The following is an 18,652-nucleotide window of genomic DNA, read 5'->3' on the forward strand; positions in this document are numbered from 1 at the left end:
AGGCAGACTCTCAACCACTGCACCACCAGGGAAGCCCTACTTTTGTTTTTATTTCCATTACTCTGGGAGATGGATTGAAAAAGATATTGCTGCAATTTATGTCAGAGAGAGTTCTGCCTATGTTTTCCTCTAAGAGTTTTATAGTGTCCAGTCTCACATTTAGGTCTTTAATCCATTTTCAGTTTATTTTTGTGTATGGTGTAAAAGAGTGTTCTAATTTCATTTTTTAATTTTTACATGTAGCTGTCCAGTTTACCCAGCACGACTTATTGAAGAGGCTGTCTTTTCGCCATGGTATATTCTTGTTTCTTTTGTCATAGATTAGGTGACCACAGGTGTGTGGGTTTATCTCTGGGCTTTCTATCCTGTTCCATTCATCTATATATTTTTTTGTGCCAGTATCATACTGTCTTGATTACTGTAGCTTTGTAATATAGTCTGAAGTGAGGGAGCATGATTCCTCCAGCTCTCTTTTACTCTCTCAAGTTGCTTTGGTTATCTGGGGTCTTTTGTGTCTCCACACAGATTTTTTTGTTCTAGTTCTGTGAAAAATGCCATTGGTAATTTTTTTGTTTTTTTTTTTTTTGCGGTACACGGGCCTCTTGCTGTTGTGGCCTCTCCCATTGCAGAGCACTGGCTCTGGACGCGCAGGCTCAGCAGCCATGGCTCACGGGCCCAGCCGCTCTGTGGCATGTGGGATCCTCCCGGACCGGGGCATGAACTCATGTCCCCTGCATCGGCAGGCGGACTCTCAACCACTGCGCCACCAGGGAAGCCCATCCATTGGTAATTTGATAGGGATTGCATTGAATCTGTAGATTGCCTTAGGTAGTATAGTCATTTTGAGAATATTGATTCTTCCAATCCAAGAACCTGGTATATCTTCTGTTTGTGTCATCTTTGATTTCTTCCATCAGTGTTGTATAGTTTTTGGAGTACAGGTCTTTTGTCTCCTTAGGTAGGTTTATTCCTAGGTATTTAATTCTTTTTGCTGCAATGGTAAACGGAATTGTTTCCTTAATTTCTTATTCTGATCTTTCATTATTAGTGTATAGAAATGCAAGATATTTCTGTGTATTAATTTTGTAACCTGCAGCTTTACTTAAATTCATTGACAAGCTCTACTAGTTTTCTGGTAGTGTCTTTAGGATTTTCTATGTATAATATCATGTCATCTGCAAACAGTGACAGTTTAACTTCTTCTTTTCCAATTTGAATTCCTTTTATTTCTTTTTTTTTTTCTGATTGTCATAGCTAGGACTTCCAAAACTATGTTGAATAAAAGTGCAAGACTGGACATCCTTGTCTTGCTCCTGATCTTAGAGGAAATGTTTTCAGCTTTTCACCACTGAGTATGATGTTAGCTGTAGGTTTGTCGTATATGGCCTTTATTATATTGAGGTATGTAATCCCTCATTTCCTCCACTACTGCCTTCCTTTGTGTCAGTTGAGGTTTTGCAGAGATGCGTTTTGGTTACCTTTTTATTTCCTTTCATTTATATTCTATATTTTCTTTGTTACCACACAGATTCCATATAATGTTCTAAAGTTATGACAGTCTATCTTAAATTGATACCAATTTAACTTCAACTTCATACAAAGACTCTACTCCTTTATAGATCAACCCTCATCCCTTTGTTATTACTGTCCCAAATTATGGCTTTATATATTCCATGCCCATCAGCATAAATTTATAATTATTTTTATGCGTTTTTAAAATCTTGTAGAAAATAAAAGTGGAATTATGAACTGAAATTATTATAATACTGGTTTTTATATTTGTCCCCGTGTTTACCTTTACTAGACAGTTTTATATTTTCATATGGTTTTGAGTTACTGTCTAGCATCTTTTACTTTCAATTTGAAGAACTTCTTTTAGTGTTTCTTGCAGTCATGTCTAATGGTAATGAACTTTCTCAGCTTTTTTAGTTTTTGTCTTAGAACATTCTGATTTCTTTCTCATTTTTGAAGGGTATTTTTTGCTGGTTACAGTGTTCTCACTTGATAGTTTTCTTTCTTTTAGCCCTTTAAATATATAATCTACTGCCTTCCATCCTGCAAGATTTCTTCTGAAAATTTTACTGATAACTTTATGGAGATCTCTTGTACAAGTCATTTCTGTCTTGTCACTTTCAAGACTCTCTTTTTGTCTTTGGCTTTTGATGACTGTGATTATAAGATGTCTCAGGTAGTCTCAGAGTGCTTATGCTACTTAGAATTCACTGAACTTATTGTATTTGTATATTCATGCTTTTTCAAATTTGAGGAGGTTTTAGCCATTATTTCCTCAAATAATCTCCCTGCCCCTTTCTCTTCTCTGGAACTCACCATGGTGTGTGTGTGTGTGTGTGTGTATATATATATATATATATATATATATATATACTTACATATGTATATATCACTGCTTGAAGGTATCCATTAAGTGCCACAGAATCTGTTCACTCTTTGTTCAGTCTTTTCTTTTTGCTGCTCAGACTCAATAATTTCAAATGACTTGTGTTCAAGTTCACTGATTCTTTCTTCAACTTGATTGAGTCTGCTCTTGAATCATCTAGTGAATTTTTGAGCTCCAGAATTTCTGTTATTTCTGTCTGGTTCCTTTTTAGTTTCTATCTCTTTGTTTTTATTTATATGTATTTTATTCATATACTTTTGCCCTGATTTCCTTTAGTTCTTTGTCTGTAGCTTTTGAACATATTTAAGACAGTTATTTTAAAGTCTTTGTCATGTATGTCTAATTCTTGTGCTTCTCCATGGACATTTTCTGGGAATTTATTTGGTTTCTTAAAATGTGCCCTATTTTCATTAATATGCATTGTGATCTTATGTCGAAATTTGAGCATTTAAAGAAATAGCTACCTCTTCCAGTTTTTGGAGATTGTTGTAGAAGCCCTTCACTAATTAGTAGGACTCTGAACCTTGGGAACAGTCTGAGGTAAAGCCTTCAAATCTTACTTTTGTTCTGGGTATATGTCCTTCTGGGCCTATGTGTGTACTTTCTTTTTTCCTTCTTCCATTTTCCTGACCTGCTTTTCAATGTTTTATTTCCTAAGTGTCTCATCATGTTTCTTCTAAGGGCCTTAGCTATCCTATTGTTTCCCCCTGCCTGTAATCTCTTTCCCTCAGGTGTTTGTGCATCTGCAGTCCCTTGTGATTTTCATGCACCATGGCATCCATCTACTGACTTCAGTGGCTTCTAGGCTTAGACCCAAACAATGCCAGCATTCCCAATTTGAGCTCCTATTCAGGTGAGACAGAAAACATTCTCTCAGGCAGCCCACAGATAGGCCCAAACATTACAAACAAGTTCTAATCTGCTCTTTCCACCTCAAGAGAGAAAACTGAGAATTGCACCATTTCTTCCCAACTGTGCCACATCATGTTGCAGAAGGGGGTTGGGCAAAAACAAGTAAAAGTGTGTGGAATTTCCTGCCACTTTGAATGTGGCTTTTCTTTGATTGGGCATTCCCTTGGTTGCTGCAGTTATTTGACTGGTTTCCAGAGCTCCTATAAAGTTGTTTTAGCAATCTGTAGTTGTTTATTTTTTGTTCCTACAAGAAAATAAGGGTGTGCAGTTTCTTGGTCTGCTATCTTGCTCTAAATTGTCTTTTATTTGGTATTATCTGTGTCCTCTGTCTCCACTGATATAAACAATAGAGAGGTACCGGCATTACTAATTTTGTATGTTAATATAATCATTACACAGGAAAAAAGAGGCAATGATTGGCCAGGAAAATATGTCCCCAAATAGTGTCAGTGTCAAAAAGAAACAATTCCATCATGTTGAGTGGGAAAAAATTATAACCAAGTAGATTTTTCTCCTATTTATACCTATTGCTTCTCCCACAATAGAAATGCTACCTCTTCTAGGTTATGAATATTCTTATAAACTTAAGAATAATTTTAGACAAGTTCTAACTGTTTTAGATAGTTATTGTTTTAGATATAGTTATTAATTAGATTTCAAGTCTACAGTGTACTTTTTCTCTCTGTCCTCTATAAATGCCATATAGTTCAGACTTTCCTCCTATAGTCATCCGAACTTGGGTTGCCTTCTCCTCATGTAAATGCTGTCCATCTTTACAGGCCCACATCAAACTCCATTGCTTTCTAGAATTCATCCCTGAATGCTTCGGCTTACACTGCTCCCTCTCTTATTTGGATTCTTCTTAGAGGCAGTTATACACACTGGAACATTTTGTTACTTAAAGAGAGTTGAGCAGGAACCCTTTGGGCTGAAAGGCACTGGGTCACAATAGAATCTGCTCTATCTTCCAGGTAAGAAAAACAAAAAACAAACAAAAAAAAACACACTAGCAAATTCTTCATCCAAGACACTGCTATACTAGGAAGAACATAGAGGCCAGGTAACTAGAAATAGGGAATCAGATAGAAAGGAGAGGGTTTAGGGAATGTCCACAGTAGGGAGCCAAGGGAGAAAAGGATAAGTAGTGAGGGAAGGTCTAGGGCTGAATACTTGCCCAATCGTAGTTTTACCAGAGACCTCATTCTTCCCATAAGCATTACTTTCATCTCATATTTCTATTTTTATATTGCTTTAATCTCATGTACCCAGCAGATGAAATCAGGTCTTCTTGGTTGTATGAAGATGAACTCATAATTCTGTGTATGAAGTAATGTGTCGGCTCAGAAATATGGTTTCTTTCTTCTTTCTGGAAAAGTGCAAACCATATGTTACATAAAGCAGCGTTTGATATGCACTTTCTCATATACTTGGCATATTCTGCCCTCTAATCTACACTATTATTAGAAAAAGTTTCAGAGATTACATTAAAAATGGATGAACACTAATTCTAATTAAAATGTCTCTTTCCAATAATTCTTTGGAAATGGCTAGTAAAGATGATCTATATTATAATATTGAAGTCTGAATAAACATTAAAGATTAACCTAGCACAAACTGTGAAGAATATAGTTTTCCATTTCTGTACTTTACAAATATTTTAATGAAAACTTAGTTCAAAAAGAAAAAAAACAGAGATATATATAATTCTGGTCAGTTCAGAAGCTTGTCAAGTCAGTCATCTTAACCGTACTCTGATATGTTTGTTGGGAAGTCATGTGTGATTTTATGGCTATAACTTTTGTAAGAATACCTTAATTGTTATGTCTATTAGAATCTTGAAAAAACAGACTACTATTATTGGGATTACTGTATATGAACAATAATCCATTATATGAAATCCATTTTGACTTTTGGTATTGTTATAACAATTCTTTAGTTATCTATGAAGCCAGGATTTCTGACTATGAGGCTCAAGAAAACTACTCTGCAGACTGCATTTGATCATGTAATCACACATAGATTCCCAACAAATAGGTCAGAGTATGTGTTAAGATGATTTACCTGGGAAACTTCTGAACTGAAGAGTTGTATCTCTTCTTTTTCTCTGGCTCATCTCAGCTTTTGTGTTAACCTAGGAATAATGTCAAATGGATAATCAATAGAGTTGTCTCACCAGGAAATCCTGTATCATATACACTTTTCCAAGACATGTTTTGGTATGGATTTTTGGACAGGAACCACCCAAAGGGTCACTGAAGTCTAGACCATTATGTTATGTGAGGGGTATGGTATTAGGGACAAGAGCTGTTCCCCATGACGAGAGTGGAGTTTATGGGCTGGTTGCAAGGGTGATATTTAAAATATTTTGATTAACTTAACTTTGGGAAAGTTGGCTAACTTGTAAGAAAAAAGTTGGCTATGTAACTGCCCAAAAGATATGTATCTATTAAAGTGAGAGTCAAGATTCAAACTCAGACAATCTGAATTCATGTGGATTCTTTTTTACCTCTTCCTACCTTGGCCCATTTTCTGGTCCCACCCTACCTGCTCAAAAGGTATTTGTCAGCCAAAATACAAAAGGGCTGGAATCTATTAAAAGATGGATGTAAATAATTAGCTTGCATTTCTCTTAAATAGCTTCCATTTTCTGTTATCCCTGGACTTCTAGCTAATATATGTCTCTTTCCATTACCTGCTTTCCCTCAATTGTGTTTTATGGCTTCATCTGTTAGTTATTTCTCTCATACTGTAAGTGTTGCCAGACTAAGGAAGAGACTATCTGGAACCATTTTAGTATTTTTTTCTGCCCAATTAAGGTACATTCTTGGACAGAATTTCTGAAGATCTCTACTCTTTCCATAGATATCTGGTTATTGACAGTCATATTTCTCACTCACCTTCCTCTGTGGCTTTTCCTCCCAAATAGAATTCAGGCTACTTGTGCTTCGTGTTGGCTTGGGAGAAACAACTTTGGTTTCTACTGGCTTTGTGGCTTCTTTCACTTGACCTTCAACTTTTTCTCCTAAGTGTTCTTCTTGTACAATCTCTCTTAAAACAACTTCATTTTCATCAGACATTAGTTCCTCTTCTATGGTACTTTCTGAAACTTCTTGATCAATATCATGAGCTACTAACCGAAGGATGAGTTCTTTTTTGTTCTGAACATCTTTTAAAAGCTCCACCTTGGTGATATCAGGCTTCCTTATATTCTGAAATGAATTTCTGCAAACAGCCTGGAATTGAAGGTATAATGAATATCAAAAACAAATGCCTCAATCACTTTTCCTATGATTCTATTATAATACAGCTATTTTAGTATGATTTCTAGTTTCATTGTTAAAGTAGTATTATCTTAAGATGCCATGCTTACATTAGCAATATTTTAAAAAAGAAGCATGAAAATTGTAAGAAATATTTGTTGGTATCTATCATTTCTTTTACCTTCAGAGGTTATTTTATTAATCTACCATAATTTACTTCAGAGTTTAAAGGAAGGATTAAAATAGGTTCTTTTTCTTCTTTTTTTGGTTAAACTTTATATTTTGTTGCATCATATTTACTTCTTTGTTTTTTGGTTACTTTGAAAGTTTGTGACAGAAGTAGACATGATAATATATTTTTCTAAAATTGTAGGTGGGTTATCACAGAGAAATTGAAATGTACATATTTTCAACAAGAAAGCAAGGTATTATCTGATCTTGACTTTTAAAAATGATGAATAACCAAGATTGTGAAGGTCTTTGACTCTTTAATCCCTATCATTCCACCCCTGATCCTTTGGATATATTTTCCAAAAGAATCTTGAAAATATAAATCTTCATTTTTTTCTCACCTCCCTAGTCAAATCTCACTTTCCATTTTCAATGTCTTAAGACAGATAAAAGACAGTTACAATTAAATAATAGAACTTCCACATTTCAGTAGCCTTTGATGATGCCACAGAACCTCCATATTGTTTTGAGTTAATAATTCTAGACCTCAACATCCCTGTGTAACACTTTAAGCCAGCTTTTCAGATATTGGTGTCCTAAAAGAGTATCTTCTGTGGAAACAAAATATAGAAACAGCTTCCTTAAGAATTTAAAACCAATCAGTTTTGATTTTCTGTGTTAGTGGAGGGGACCAGTGGTTTACAAAATCCAAAATCTTTCTATATGGCTTTGGAATTTGTGACTATATATGGTTTTCATATGTACATGCCTAGTGTGTTGGGAATTTATGGTATCTCAAAACAGAAAATAAAGCCCTTGGGTGAGGCCAACAAGTGTCTAGATTCGCTGATCTAATCTACTGTTCTTTGGTTTCTTCTCTTGTCTCTATGCAGGAGATTGATACTCAGATTGGTACAAATCGTGTGTCGTATCAGAGTTGTCTAGGTCTGCTTCTTTGTGTTTTATTTTGAGGATGGATTTTCTTCCCCTTAAGAGGACAGCAGAAATTATTTTGGTTTAAATATTCCCATCCTGCTTTCCTGTGGTCTATAAATGACTTAATGAAAGAGAACTGGTAAATACGAGTAAGATTTGTGACAGAAAATTCTACAGATAATTAAAAACTGCTTTTGACTAATGTTATTCCATAGTCTGTTCAACAAATTTTACTCCTAAGGGGTTACTTATGTATGAATGAAGACTACCAAATGATATGCTAATGCAAACAATGAGAAACCATGTGGAAGGATAAATTTGAGAGTTTGAAAGGACTGTCATCTGGTTCAAAAAATTTAGGGAAAAGAAGATTAAATTAGTATGTCAGCCCATAATAATCTCAGTATTTGAGTATGAAAACACAAAGTGCCAATTAACATATTTAACAGCCCTGAGACCTAGTTCAATGGGTTGCAGGATAGTGCTGGAGAAAATTTACTTCAAGTTTATGCTCCAGGGAGAATGGTTCTATAAAACTTTGCTCATTGTCCAGGCCACAGACTGTACCCCTAAGCACACTCAGTCCTCTTATGAGTGAATACCATGAGTAGAAGAGGCTCTGATAAAAATCAATATGTGTAGTAGATCAGTGTAACTATTGGCTAGACCACCCTTTGTCCTCAGTGGTATAGTTTCCTTGAAAAAGGACATCATTTTAAAGTCTCAATTAGTTTAATATATTTGGGGCCTAAGTATGGAGCTGCAGGGCAGAGCTAGGGACTAAAGCATGAGGAAACAGGTTCTTAAATATGGCAGCATTAAAGCAGCTAAATCTAGAACAAGGATAGAAGAAGAAAGAAACTTGCCACTTCTTGAGAGTATAGAAGAACTTGAGGAAGGCTAATATATAATTAAAGTGAAATAATAAGAAACAAGTATAACCTAAGAGTTTATAGAGCAGTAGTAATCAGAGTAGTCTGATATGTGTTGATGAATGTTGTTAAAAGTAAAAAGAGTAGTATTACTCCTGTAGGGCCTTAGGTTTGGGAAATCTATTTTAGATAGTTTTTATCATTATAATTTCAGGCAGCCTGATTTTACTGTTAAGGGTATGTCCCTATATTCCCATTATTTTTTTAAAGCCAGTTTAAACTCATTGTCTTAGGAAAACTAGCCTGAGACCTTTAGAGTGAGCCACAGAGCTGATATGGCAAGTCCCAGTAAGTCATATAACTATACGAATGAACTTGTGCAACCAATTTTCCTATTGGGCTAGGCAATAACAACAACAACAAAAAATACATTCCCATATACCTATTTGAGGAAGGGAATCACAGAACAACCATGGCTCACTTTTTTTTTTCTATTGCTTTTTCACTTACCTCAAAGGGTTTTACGTCTAGTCGTCCCGTCTTATTCAATGAGGTACGTCTTTCTCTTTTTAACTGTCCTACAGTAGATGTGTCTGAGGAATAACTTCTTCTACTTATTGATGCTCTTCTCAGTTCTGCTATGTTATGTCCAGTGTTTTTAAAACATTCCACCTTAAGTTTCTCAAGAGGTTGAGTTTTTACAGAAATTACTGCTAAATGTTCTGAGATAATGTTTGGATCTATTTTGAGTGGTTTATTCCCAACGTGTGGAACTATTTTAATTGTAGAGTCCTCTACAATTGAATCTTTATTTGACTCTTCTTTATCTAAGTCAGGGATCACTTTAGCATGCTCTTGTGCCTTTCGAACAATTCTGTTAATGTCTAGATCTCCTAAGAGACCAGCATTTGAATTCTTTGGACTAACGGTATCTAAGGGAAAATTTGAAACTTCATTAATAATTAAACTGGCCACTTTTTTAGGGAAAACTCCATTTGTACTTTTTATATCATAATAAAGATCTTTATGGGTTCTAGGTTGTTGTAGTACATTACTATAAATAGAATCAATAACCTGAGAAATCATTTCTATACTTTCTGGATTTAAAAAGTGTTCTTCAGAATCAGCAGCAACAAGATTAATATTACTCTTAGAAATTTCAGCCGTCACAGATTTTGTCAGTTGAGATGCAATTTTATTTAACTCAGGCTTTGATAAATTTTTTGCATGTTTGCTTGAGGCACTTGGCACCCTTACTATTTTAGCCAAGAACAAAGCCAATGCTTCCTCTAAAAACGTGGCATCTAACACAGAACGTTTTTTGGATGAAGACTTTTCCTGGGACTTAAATTCATTAACCATTTTGGCCACTTTTTCCATAATTTTGATAGCTTCCAGAGCTAATTCTGAACTTGATAATTCTTCCTCTACTTGAGGTTGAAATTTAGAATTGGAAATTTCTTTCACCAATAAAAAACCTATTATATCAGAGAGGACATTACTCTTACCCATTAAATCTTTAAATATAGAAATGTGTGAGCCAGAGTGCTTTAAAATACTGGTATAAACAGAATTAACTACTTTTTCAACAGTTTCATTGTCAGCTAAAGGTACAGTAGGCAATTCCTTCGCTGGTGATACAACTTTAATCTTACTTTTGGAGATAAATTCTTGTATTGAATTTAATATTTTTGAGACAATTTTTTGAATTTCAGTTTCTAGGGATTTGGGTCTTTCATTATCTACTTTTGGAAACATAGATAAAAGCTTCGATAAAAATTTCACAGCAATTTCTTCTATTATGTTATAAGGCAGTATACGAGCATGTGATGGTTGAGGCTGGGGAACATCCGCAGTTTGGATAACATCTTTAAGAATATTTTCAACAACATTGTCAACTTCTGCACACTGATATGGAGTTAGCTCTCCAGAAAAGTAGTTCTGCAACTGATTACCAGTCACTTCTTGTAGAATTAAGTCAACCATGGTTTCTGAAAGAATTCTACATCCACTGGCTGCACAATTTTGTATAATCTCTTGTGATCCAAACTGTGACAAGAGATTATTGTAGAGCGATTGAGCCACTAATTGAATAATTTCATCATCATTGGGATGTAAGGATTCCACATACTGTATAATCATATCTTCATTTTTGGAGATCTCTGTTGTAACTGTACTTAATAACTTCATTTGCAGGAAATCTAGTTCTGTGAACCAGTTGCCCTCAGATGTTTCTGCTTCAGTGTTGGATACTGTTGAGAAAATTTTAGATGAAAGAGTGTAAATCACATTCTCTAAGAATTCATGAGGCAGCATGATGGTATATGGCGATGATGTTTGACATTTTTTGCTGGCTGTTCGAGCCACCTTTTGGACCTTTTTAACAACATCCTTAGTTTCCAGAGGCAAACATGATGAAGGTGGAAACTCATCACACGATATCAAACTTAGCTTATATTGAAAAATTTCACTTATCACTGCACTAGTTAGTCGTCTTGCTAAATTTCCCCCATTACTCTTTATATTCTTACAAATGGAGTCTTGAGATTTATATTCCTTCAAAATATTGCACACACAGGAGTGAACAACTTTGTTGACCAATGTTTTATCAATTGATATTTTATCTAGGAAAAGTATCTTATTTGAAGAGGGTTTTTCAGTCATTTTATGCATATTATCCACAGTTATTTTCTTGACATTGGATGGTGCTTTATCTATATTTGATTCTTTATGCCTGGGAGGTTCTTTAGGAACTGATGACACTTTTTCTACAGGTAGAAAAGACTGATTTTCCTTATCTGGCCTAAATACCTTAATTTGAGCATCTGAAAACTCCTTCAACAGTGAATCAATAAGTCTCATAGCTGTGTCATAGAGTTCAGCTTGATTTTCATCATCACTTACATTTTGACATCTATCATATGTTTGTGTTTCTGGTGAGGAAGAAAAGACCAATTTGTTAACCATTTCGGTGATAACATCTTCTAAAAATTTAGCAGGAAAAATTCCAGGTTCACTTTTTGGTGGGTACTGAGGACTGTCTGATTTACTAGGTTCCTTTTTAATATCCTTAACTTTTACTTTCTTTTTTTCTCTTTTTTCCCCTCTCTCTTTCTCTTTCTCCCTCTCTTTTTCTATTTCTCTTGCTTTCTCTTTTTCTTCTTTTTTCTCTTTGACAGGGAGATTTTTGTTAATTGACAGGTATAAATCCTTTGTTGAAATGGACTGTGCAAAATCCTTGCCAACCTCTTGAACTAGAGGCAATGATATATAACTTGGCAGACTTTGTCGTTTTGAATAATCTGCTAACTCTTGAGAATGATATATTCCTAAGATATTATCATAAATATTTTCAATGACATTTTGAACGTATTCATAATCTGAGCACTGTCCTTCCTTCATATCTATTTGAGCTGGAGAGTCTTTCCTTTCTTCATCGTTTGGCTTTTGGGCAACTGTTTTCTCTATTGTGGTCTTTGTATTTCTTGCTTTGGTTGTCAAAGAAGATAACTGAAAGGGCTTGTCTTCTTTTTTTAATGAATTTTCTCTTGTTTGGTCAATCTTCTTCTCAATGTCTATTGCAAAATCTGGTCCAAGTATTTCCTTTTCACATTCTGTACCATCAGTAGCTACTAGAAATTGTGTGTGTACCTCCTTAACTTGCCCCTCCTTATTTGAAGGTGATACGCTTTTCTTCTCAATTTCATTATTTTTAAGTGTTCCCTTCAAATACAGCTCCTGTTTATCTTTACTTTTCACACTAGTAGTTGGAGAAGTAACTTCTGATACATTATATTTTTGAATTGGAATTCCCATTTTATTTTCATTCTCTTTCTTTTTATTTGCCACATCTGCAGCTGACTCTGATAACAGGTTAACCATGTTGCTTTTCATAATTCTTGTTACAGAGGTAACTATTGGATCTTGGATGTCACCTTTTTTCATTGATGTCTCCTTAGTTTTGAAACTTTTCTTTTTACTCATTGCACCTCTATCTATTTCCAAAGTATCCAACACATTTTTCTGGTCTGAGGTTAGAGATGTGTGTTTATATGATTGTTCTGGTAAAGTAAGTTGGTTCCCTTTTAAGCATCTGTTTATCTGTGTAGAGGTTTTCTGTGGAAGGTGTTTAACCCTTTGGGTGATGTTATCTGGATTTAGAAATGAATAGAAGGTGGAAGACCAGTCTCCTGAAAAAAGTGGTTGAATCTTGAAAGCAGAGATGGCCTTCTGGGCTGAAGCAGCAATCATTTCTGTAACAATGTTGTTTTTATCATCCTTCTGAATAGCATTAGATCCATACTTTCCTATAAACTGATCATACACAAAATTGGATATCTTATCAACTGTCTCTTTATCAATTGGTGGAAAAGAAAAAATTTCTTCAGCATTTGGTAGAACTTTAATTTCACTTTTCCTAAATTCTCCTATCAGAGAGTTTGCAAATTTTATAGCCAAGCTCACAATATCTGGCTCTGGTGTTTCTTTTTTCTTAGAATCTTCAGTAATACTTGGAAGAGAGTAAAACTTGTGAACAAGGTCAACAATTACATCTTCCAAAAATGTAGCTGAATATAGAGAAGGCTGTCTCTTTTCTTTACCAGGTTTAGTATGTACAGAGACATGGTCATAATTAGATAAGTTATTGGAAGATGATTCTTCACCACGTAAAAATGGCCTCAGATGATGATCCATGATTTCCTTCATAATGAAAGCAGCTATTCTACTGAGGAATGAGCCTCCTTTTTTGTCTGCATCTTTCTGGACTTCAGCTTGAAATTCAGATTTTTTCAAAATATTATTACATATAGAGTCAACCAAATTCTCAGTCACTTCTAATTGCATACTCTCTGCATTCTCCTCTGCCGTAGCAAGACGGATCTCATGTTCAGAAATTTCTTTGATAATTTCATCAGTTAATTTTGATGCTGCATCCACAAACTCATAATCTGGTGAAACCTCTTCCTCTTGTAGTTCACTTTCAGTGTCAGTTGAAGGGAAGATATGCACTAGAAGCTTGTAAATCATGTCTTCTAAAAGAGAATGTGACAGCACAGTAATACATAATGGCAAGGCATGGCTATCTCTCATGATGACATTGAGCACATTTCTGATGATTTTATCAGCTTGAGGGGAAGAGTAGGAAGAAGATACTAATTCTCCTGAAACTAATGACTGCACCTGATAATCATAAATTTCTTCCAAAAGCAAATTATATATTTTTCTTCCAAAACAAGCTGTGTCACTTTGTATAGCCCTATATATTTGAATCAGAGATTTATATTCATCTAATATTTTTTCATAAATTAGGTTGACTGTTTTTTTAACCATTTCTTTATATCCTTCTGAAAAACACATATCATCATCAAAGTTATCTGAAACTAAAATCTCCGATGTGGTGAACTCCAGAACAATTGATTTTACTAATGTTGTAACAATGCCAGTAATTTTGTCTTTAACTGTATCTGGATTTTCAGCAGCCAAGACATTATGTGAGAATGCATAAAGAAGTTTACATAAAAGTTCAGAAATTACTTCCTCCAAAAAGACAGCTGAATTCACAATTAAAGACAACTCTTTTTGTTTAGGATCTACTACTTTCTGTTTGTAAGTTTGATCAACTGCGGCTGAAAGGAGAGTTTTATCTCCAGGTAAAAATAACTGAAGATGATGGTTAAAGATTTCTTTTATTATAAAACTTGCTATTTTTGAAACAGGTATATTACTTATATCTTTTTTATTTTTTGTAAGAGACTGGTATATATTTGAATAGGAAAGATCAGCATAAATGGAATCAACCATGGATTGGATATCTTTTTCTGAAATCAAACTATGTTTTTCATTCCCATGTTTAATAATACATATTGAATGTTTTGAAATTATTGACATGATTTCATTTATCAGTTTTATTACTGTATTACTTAAGTCTGATTGAGAAGTATTTGGGTGTTCTGTACTGGAGGCCAATGGACTCATCTGAGATATAAGCTGAGACACAATTTTTTCCAAATGAGTATGTGATAACATAGTAGTATATATTGTTGAAGCCTGTCTTTGGAATCTTGATTTAGTAATGTCACATTGAACTTTCTTTATCAAAATATCAGTACTAAGTTTGGATTGTGATCCAAATGGAAACTTTTCTATAAGATTTGTGTGAATTTGGAAATCAAAGGTTTCGGCTAGGATGGTTTTAGTTATCCTTGCAGCCAGTGTCTTTGTGTCATTTAGAAAATCTTTATCAGGCATCATATCCATTTCATATTCTTGCACAACTTTGCTGTACACCATGTCAATAATGTTTTTGACTACATCTCTCTCCACTGGAGGCAAACATAAATTTTCCTCAGCATTCTCTAAAATGCTAACTTGGGCTTTTGAGAATTCCTCTGTTATGAACTGTATGAGTTTTTCAGCTTTATCAAACAGCTCATCTTCTGAATCTGTTACTGATTTTGTTTGTACAATGCCTAACACCCTGTGGAATATCTTGCCTAAAACCCCAGAAATCACATCTTCCAAAAAAGTTGAGGAATAAACACTGGCATAAAACCACTGCCTTTTCTCATCTCCAAAATATGTATATGATGAAGAAGGTAATGACTTTCTGTTCACAAATGGCTGAAGATGTTGTTGACAGATATGTTTAATGATAAAACCTGCTATTCTGTCAATAAAAACATCATTACTGCTTGTGATATTTTGCTCAACTGATTCTTGAGACTCAGAGTTTGAAATATTTTTGAATACTGAGTCCACAAGATGCTGAACATTGTCTTCTGAATAAACAAACTTGGTTTCTTCATCTCTTGAAAATCGAATTTCATGTTGGGAAATCTTCATCCTAATATCACTGATTATATTTGAAGCAATTTCATTGAAATTAACTTTTGATCTATCTTTTGGAGTTTCTCTGTTTGCAACAATGCTAGATGCAGAAGGGAAAATTCTAGATAATAGTATTCTGATCATGTCTTCTAAAAATGTATATGGCAGCAAGGTGTTATACGGAGATAAAGTCTGACTTGGCTTGGTAGACCTACTGATGTTACTAAGAACATCTTGAATGATATTCTCAGTTGTTGAAATAAAATATGAAGATGACAAATCCCCAGAAAACAGTGGATGAAGAAGGTAATCTGAAATAGCTGCTACAACTAAGTTGGTAATTTTTTCCACAAAAATATCTCTGTCTTCAGACTCTTTATCAACCTCAGGGTCTAATCCATGCTGTTTTAAAACATTTCTATAAACTGAGGTGACGAGTTCATCCACAATATCTGTATCTACAGAGGGGTAAGACTGTTCTTTGTCATTATATAGAATGTGAACTTTAGCTTTGTCAAAATGGTTATTTACTGAGTTTACTATTTTTTGGGTCATGTTTTCCAGCTCAATTTCAGTGTTATGCTTTGGACTGAAAATTTTTGATAAAAGTCTGGCAACAATTTCCCCTACAAATGTCTTAGGGTAAATACCTGAGGGTGATGGTATCTGGGGTCTGTGTGACTCTATGACTTCACTGAGAACCTGTTTAACCGTATTCGATATTGTATCTGATGGAGTCTTTGGACGAGGTAAACCTTCTCCACACAAAAATGGTTGAAGATGATTTTCAATAATCTCTTGGATAATAAAACTGGCTATTTGGTCAACCATAATTGGGCTTCTGCTAACTATACTTTTCTGTATTGAAAGAAGGGAGTCAGATGTTTGCATAATATTTCTATAAACAGAATCCACCATCTTCTGGAGGTTTTTTCCTGTACATAGATATTGATTATCATATATAGTGAACCAAATTTTATGTTTTGAAATGGCTGATATAACCTTATTTATTATACAGGTAGATATTTCATTAAAATCTGAACTCATGAAATATTTTTTTCCCAAAGAGGACGCCTTACTGGGTGGAGGAATGAGTTGAGATAAAAGTCTTCTGATGATATCTTCTAAAAATGAGTGTGATAACATGGTGCTATAGCCCGCTGAAGACCTAGCTTGGGAAGTAAATTCTCTCAGGTTGTTTTGAAGTTTCTGTAATATAATTTCAGCATTGAGAGGGTAGTATGAATTATGTAAGAGCTTTCCCCTGAAGCAAGATGGGAGTTGGTAGTCCAAAATCTCTAACAATATGCTATTCGTTATTTGTTCTGCTATTGAAGTACTGTCACATGCCAGATTACCACCACAGGTCATTTTCAACTTATATTGCTGTAAAACATCATAATAAACTGAGTCAACAATCCTACTAAAAGTTTCTTTATGGATTGGTGGAAAACACAGCCTTTCTTCAGAATTCCGTAAAACAGTGACCCTTGCCTTATTAAACTCATTCACTACATTGTTGATAAATAATGCATTCATCTCATTGAGCTGGGCTTCAGTGATGTTTTCATTTTTGCCCCACAGTGAAATAGAGAGGTTAAAAAACAGTTCTGAAATTATGTCCTCTAAAAATGTGGCTGAATAAACACCCGTATTCATATCTCCTGGATATAGCTTATTATGGATGGCTATTGTATCCATATCCTTTGTTCCCTGTCTTTTAAGAGGTGACACATTAGCAAAATTTGCTGAATACTTCTTGCCAAATGGTGCTTGTATTTTGGAGTTTACACTGAGATTATTCAGGGGTCTTGTCAAAGCATTGCCATCATAACTCGTGAGTCCTAAAGAACCTTTACCTTGTCCTAATTCTGTTAACTCTGGCCTTTTTGTTTTTATGAAACTAGACTGTATTTCTCTCGTTCCATACTTCAAATGCTTGTTTGCAAAAGGTGGACTTTGGGGCAGTTGTATACTGTGACATAATTTATCCATCAATGATTTAACCAAGCTGTGGGAAAGAACAGTAAGAATAGAGTCTGATGACAGTAAATCTTGATCCATTTCTGCCAGATTTTCCAAAACGTCTGACATATAATCCCCTTGAAATTGTTCACAGTCCATCGTTCTCTTACAACAATCAAATTCTTCATCGTTTACACTTTGAAGTATTTTTAAAAGTTGACATTCTTCTGCTGATATCTCTTCAGAAAGAGGGCTATTATCAAGAAAGACAGAGTTTGTGCATTTTTCTAAAAGTGTTCTAATAAGTTTCTCACACACAACATTGAGAAGGAAAACTGATTTGGGGGTGAGCCCTAAGTTATTTCCAAGTATGTTATTACATTGCTGATCATTTGATGATGAAAAAAATATTGCTTTTTTATCAGCATCCATAGCCTCATCTGGCTGTTCATTTGGTAAAAATAAATCCAAAACAATACTGAAAACTTTGTTGACTACTTCTTTGGATTCATGAGGTTTGAGGCTACCAGCCAGACTATCTAACTTATGGGCCAGATAACTTAATTTATTTCTTTGAATGATATGATCAGTTTTGTGAGTAGATAATTTCCAGTCTCTGGAAGCTTTCTGTCTTTGCATGGTATTTTTTTTGTTGCAAATGGGCACACTGTTGCTTCTAAGCATGGAAAATGGTCTATTTCTTCCACTGTTTTCCAGGTGATGATTTAACCCTATTTCTTTGGACAGTACATGAATCACACCTATTAAGAGATCCTGAAAGAGATCATCAAAGTCAGCAGCAGCTACTCCTGGGCAGCAAATGTACTTTCTTTTTAATGAAAACATTTGCTGTGCAATGTCAGTCTCTATGATGTTACTATTTAAAAGGATTTCAGCAATAATTTCAGAAATACTTAAAGCAAGTTCTCCAACAAAAATTGACCTACTCTCAAACACTTGAGAATCAATTAAAATAATTGTGTTAAATGCTGCATGGGAAGCTTTCTCCTTTTCTCTGCTATCTGTAGTGCTATCAGAAATGCTTGAAATTAAATGGCAAATGACGGACTCAGTGAGATGTTCACAAAATTGATAAAGCGAATAATCATTGTATATGCTTCTTAGAGGCTGTTTTGATTCATATTTTTTTCTTGACGGTGTGGAAACAATAGACACCTCCTCACTGGAAACTTAAAAAAGAAAACATTACCATTTTAGCACGCATTAAGGGACATATGGAAAATTCTATATATTGGTAGTTATTTACATATGAATTTCACCTTTGGAACACCTCACTAAAGAAAAAGTAA

At 34.6% G+C, this 18,652-nt stretch overlaps 1 protein-coding gene across 1 annotated transcript in view; it reads right to left on the reverse strand.

Annotated features, from left to right (window-relative positions):
* Positions 1 to 18,652, reverse strand: part of FSIP2 (fibrous sheath interacting protein 2) — a 132,836-nt gene that overhangs the window by 13,207 nt on the left and 100,977 nt on the right. Inside the window, exons 16-18 of the mRNA XM_032636622.1 lie at positions 9,060 to 18,532; positions 6,208 to 6,543; positions 4,576 to 4,676 (exon numbers count right to left, since the gene is read on the reverse strand). Coding sequence (XP_032492513.1) covers positions 4,576 to 4,676; positions 6,208 to 6,543; positions 9,060 to 18,532 — 9,910 coding nt within the window. The remainder of the gene's footprint in view (positions 1 to 4,575; positions 4,677 to 6,207; positions 6,544 to 9,059; positions 18,533 to 18,652) is intronic.

Source organism: Phocoena sinus, chromosome 7 (assembly GCF_008692025.1).
Source record: "Phocoena sinus isolate mPhoSin1 chromosome 7, mPhoSin1.pri, whole genome shotgun sequence".
NCBI classification, from domain to species: domain Eukaryota; kingdom Metazoa; phylum Chordata; class Mammalia; order Artiodactyla; family Phocoenidae; genus Phocoena; species Phocoena sinus.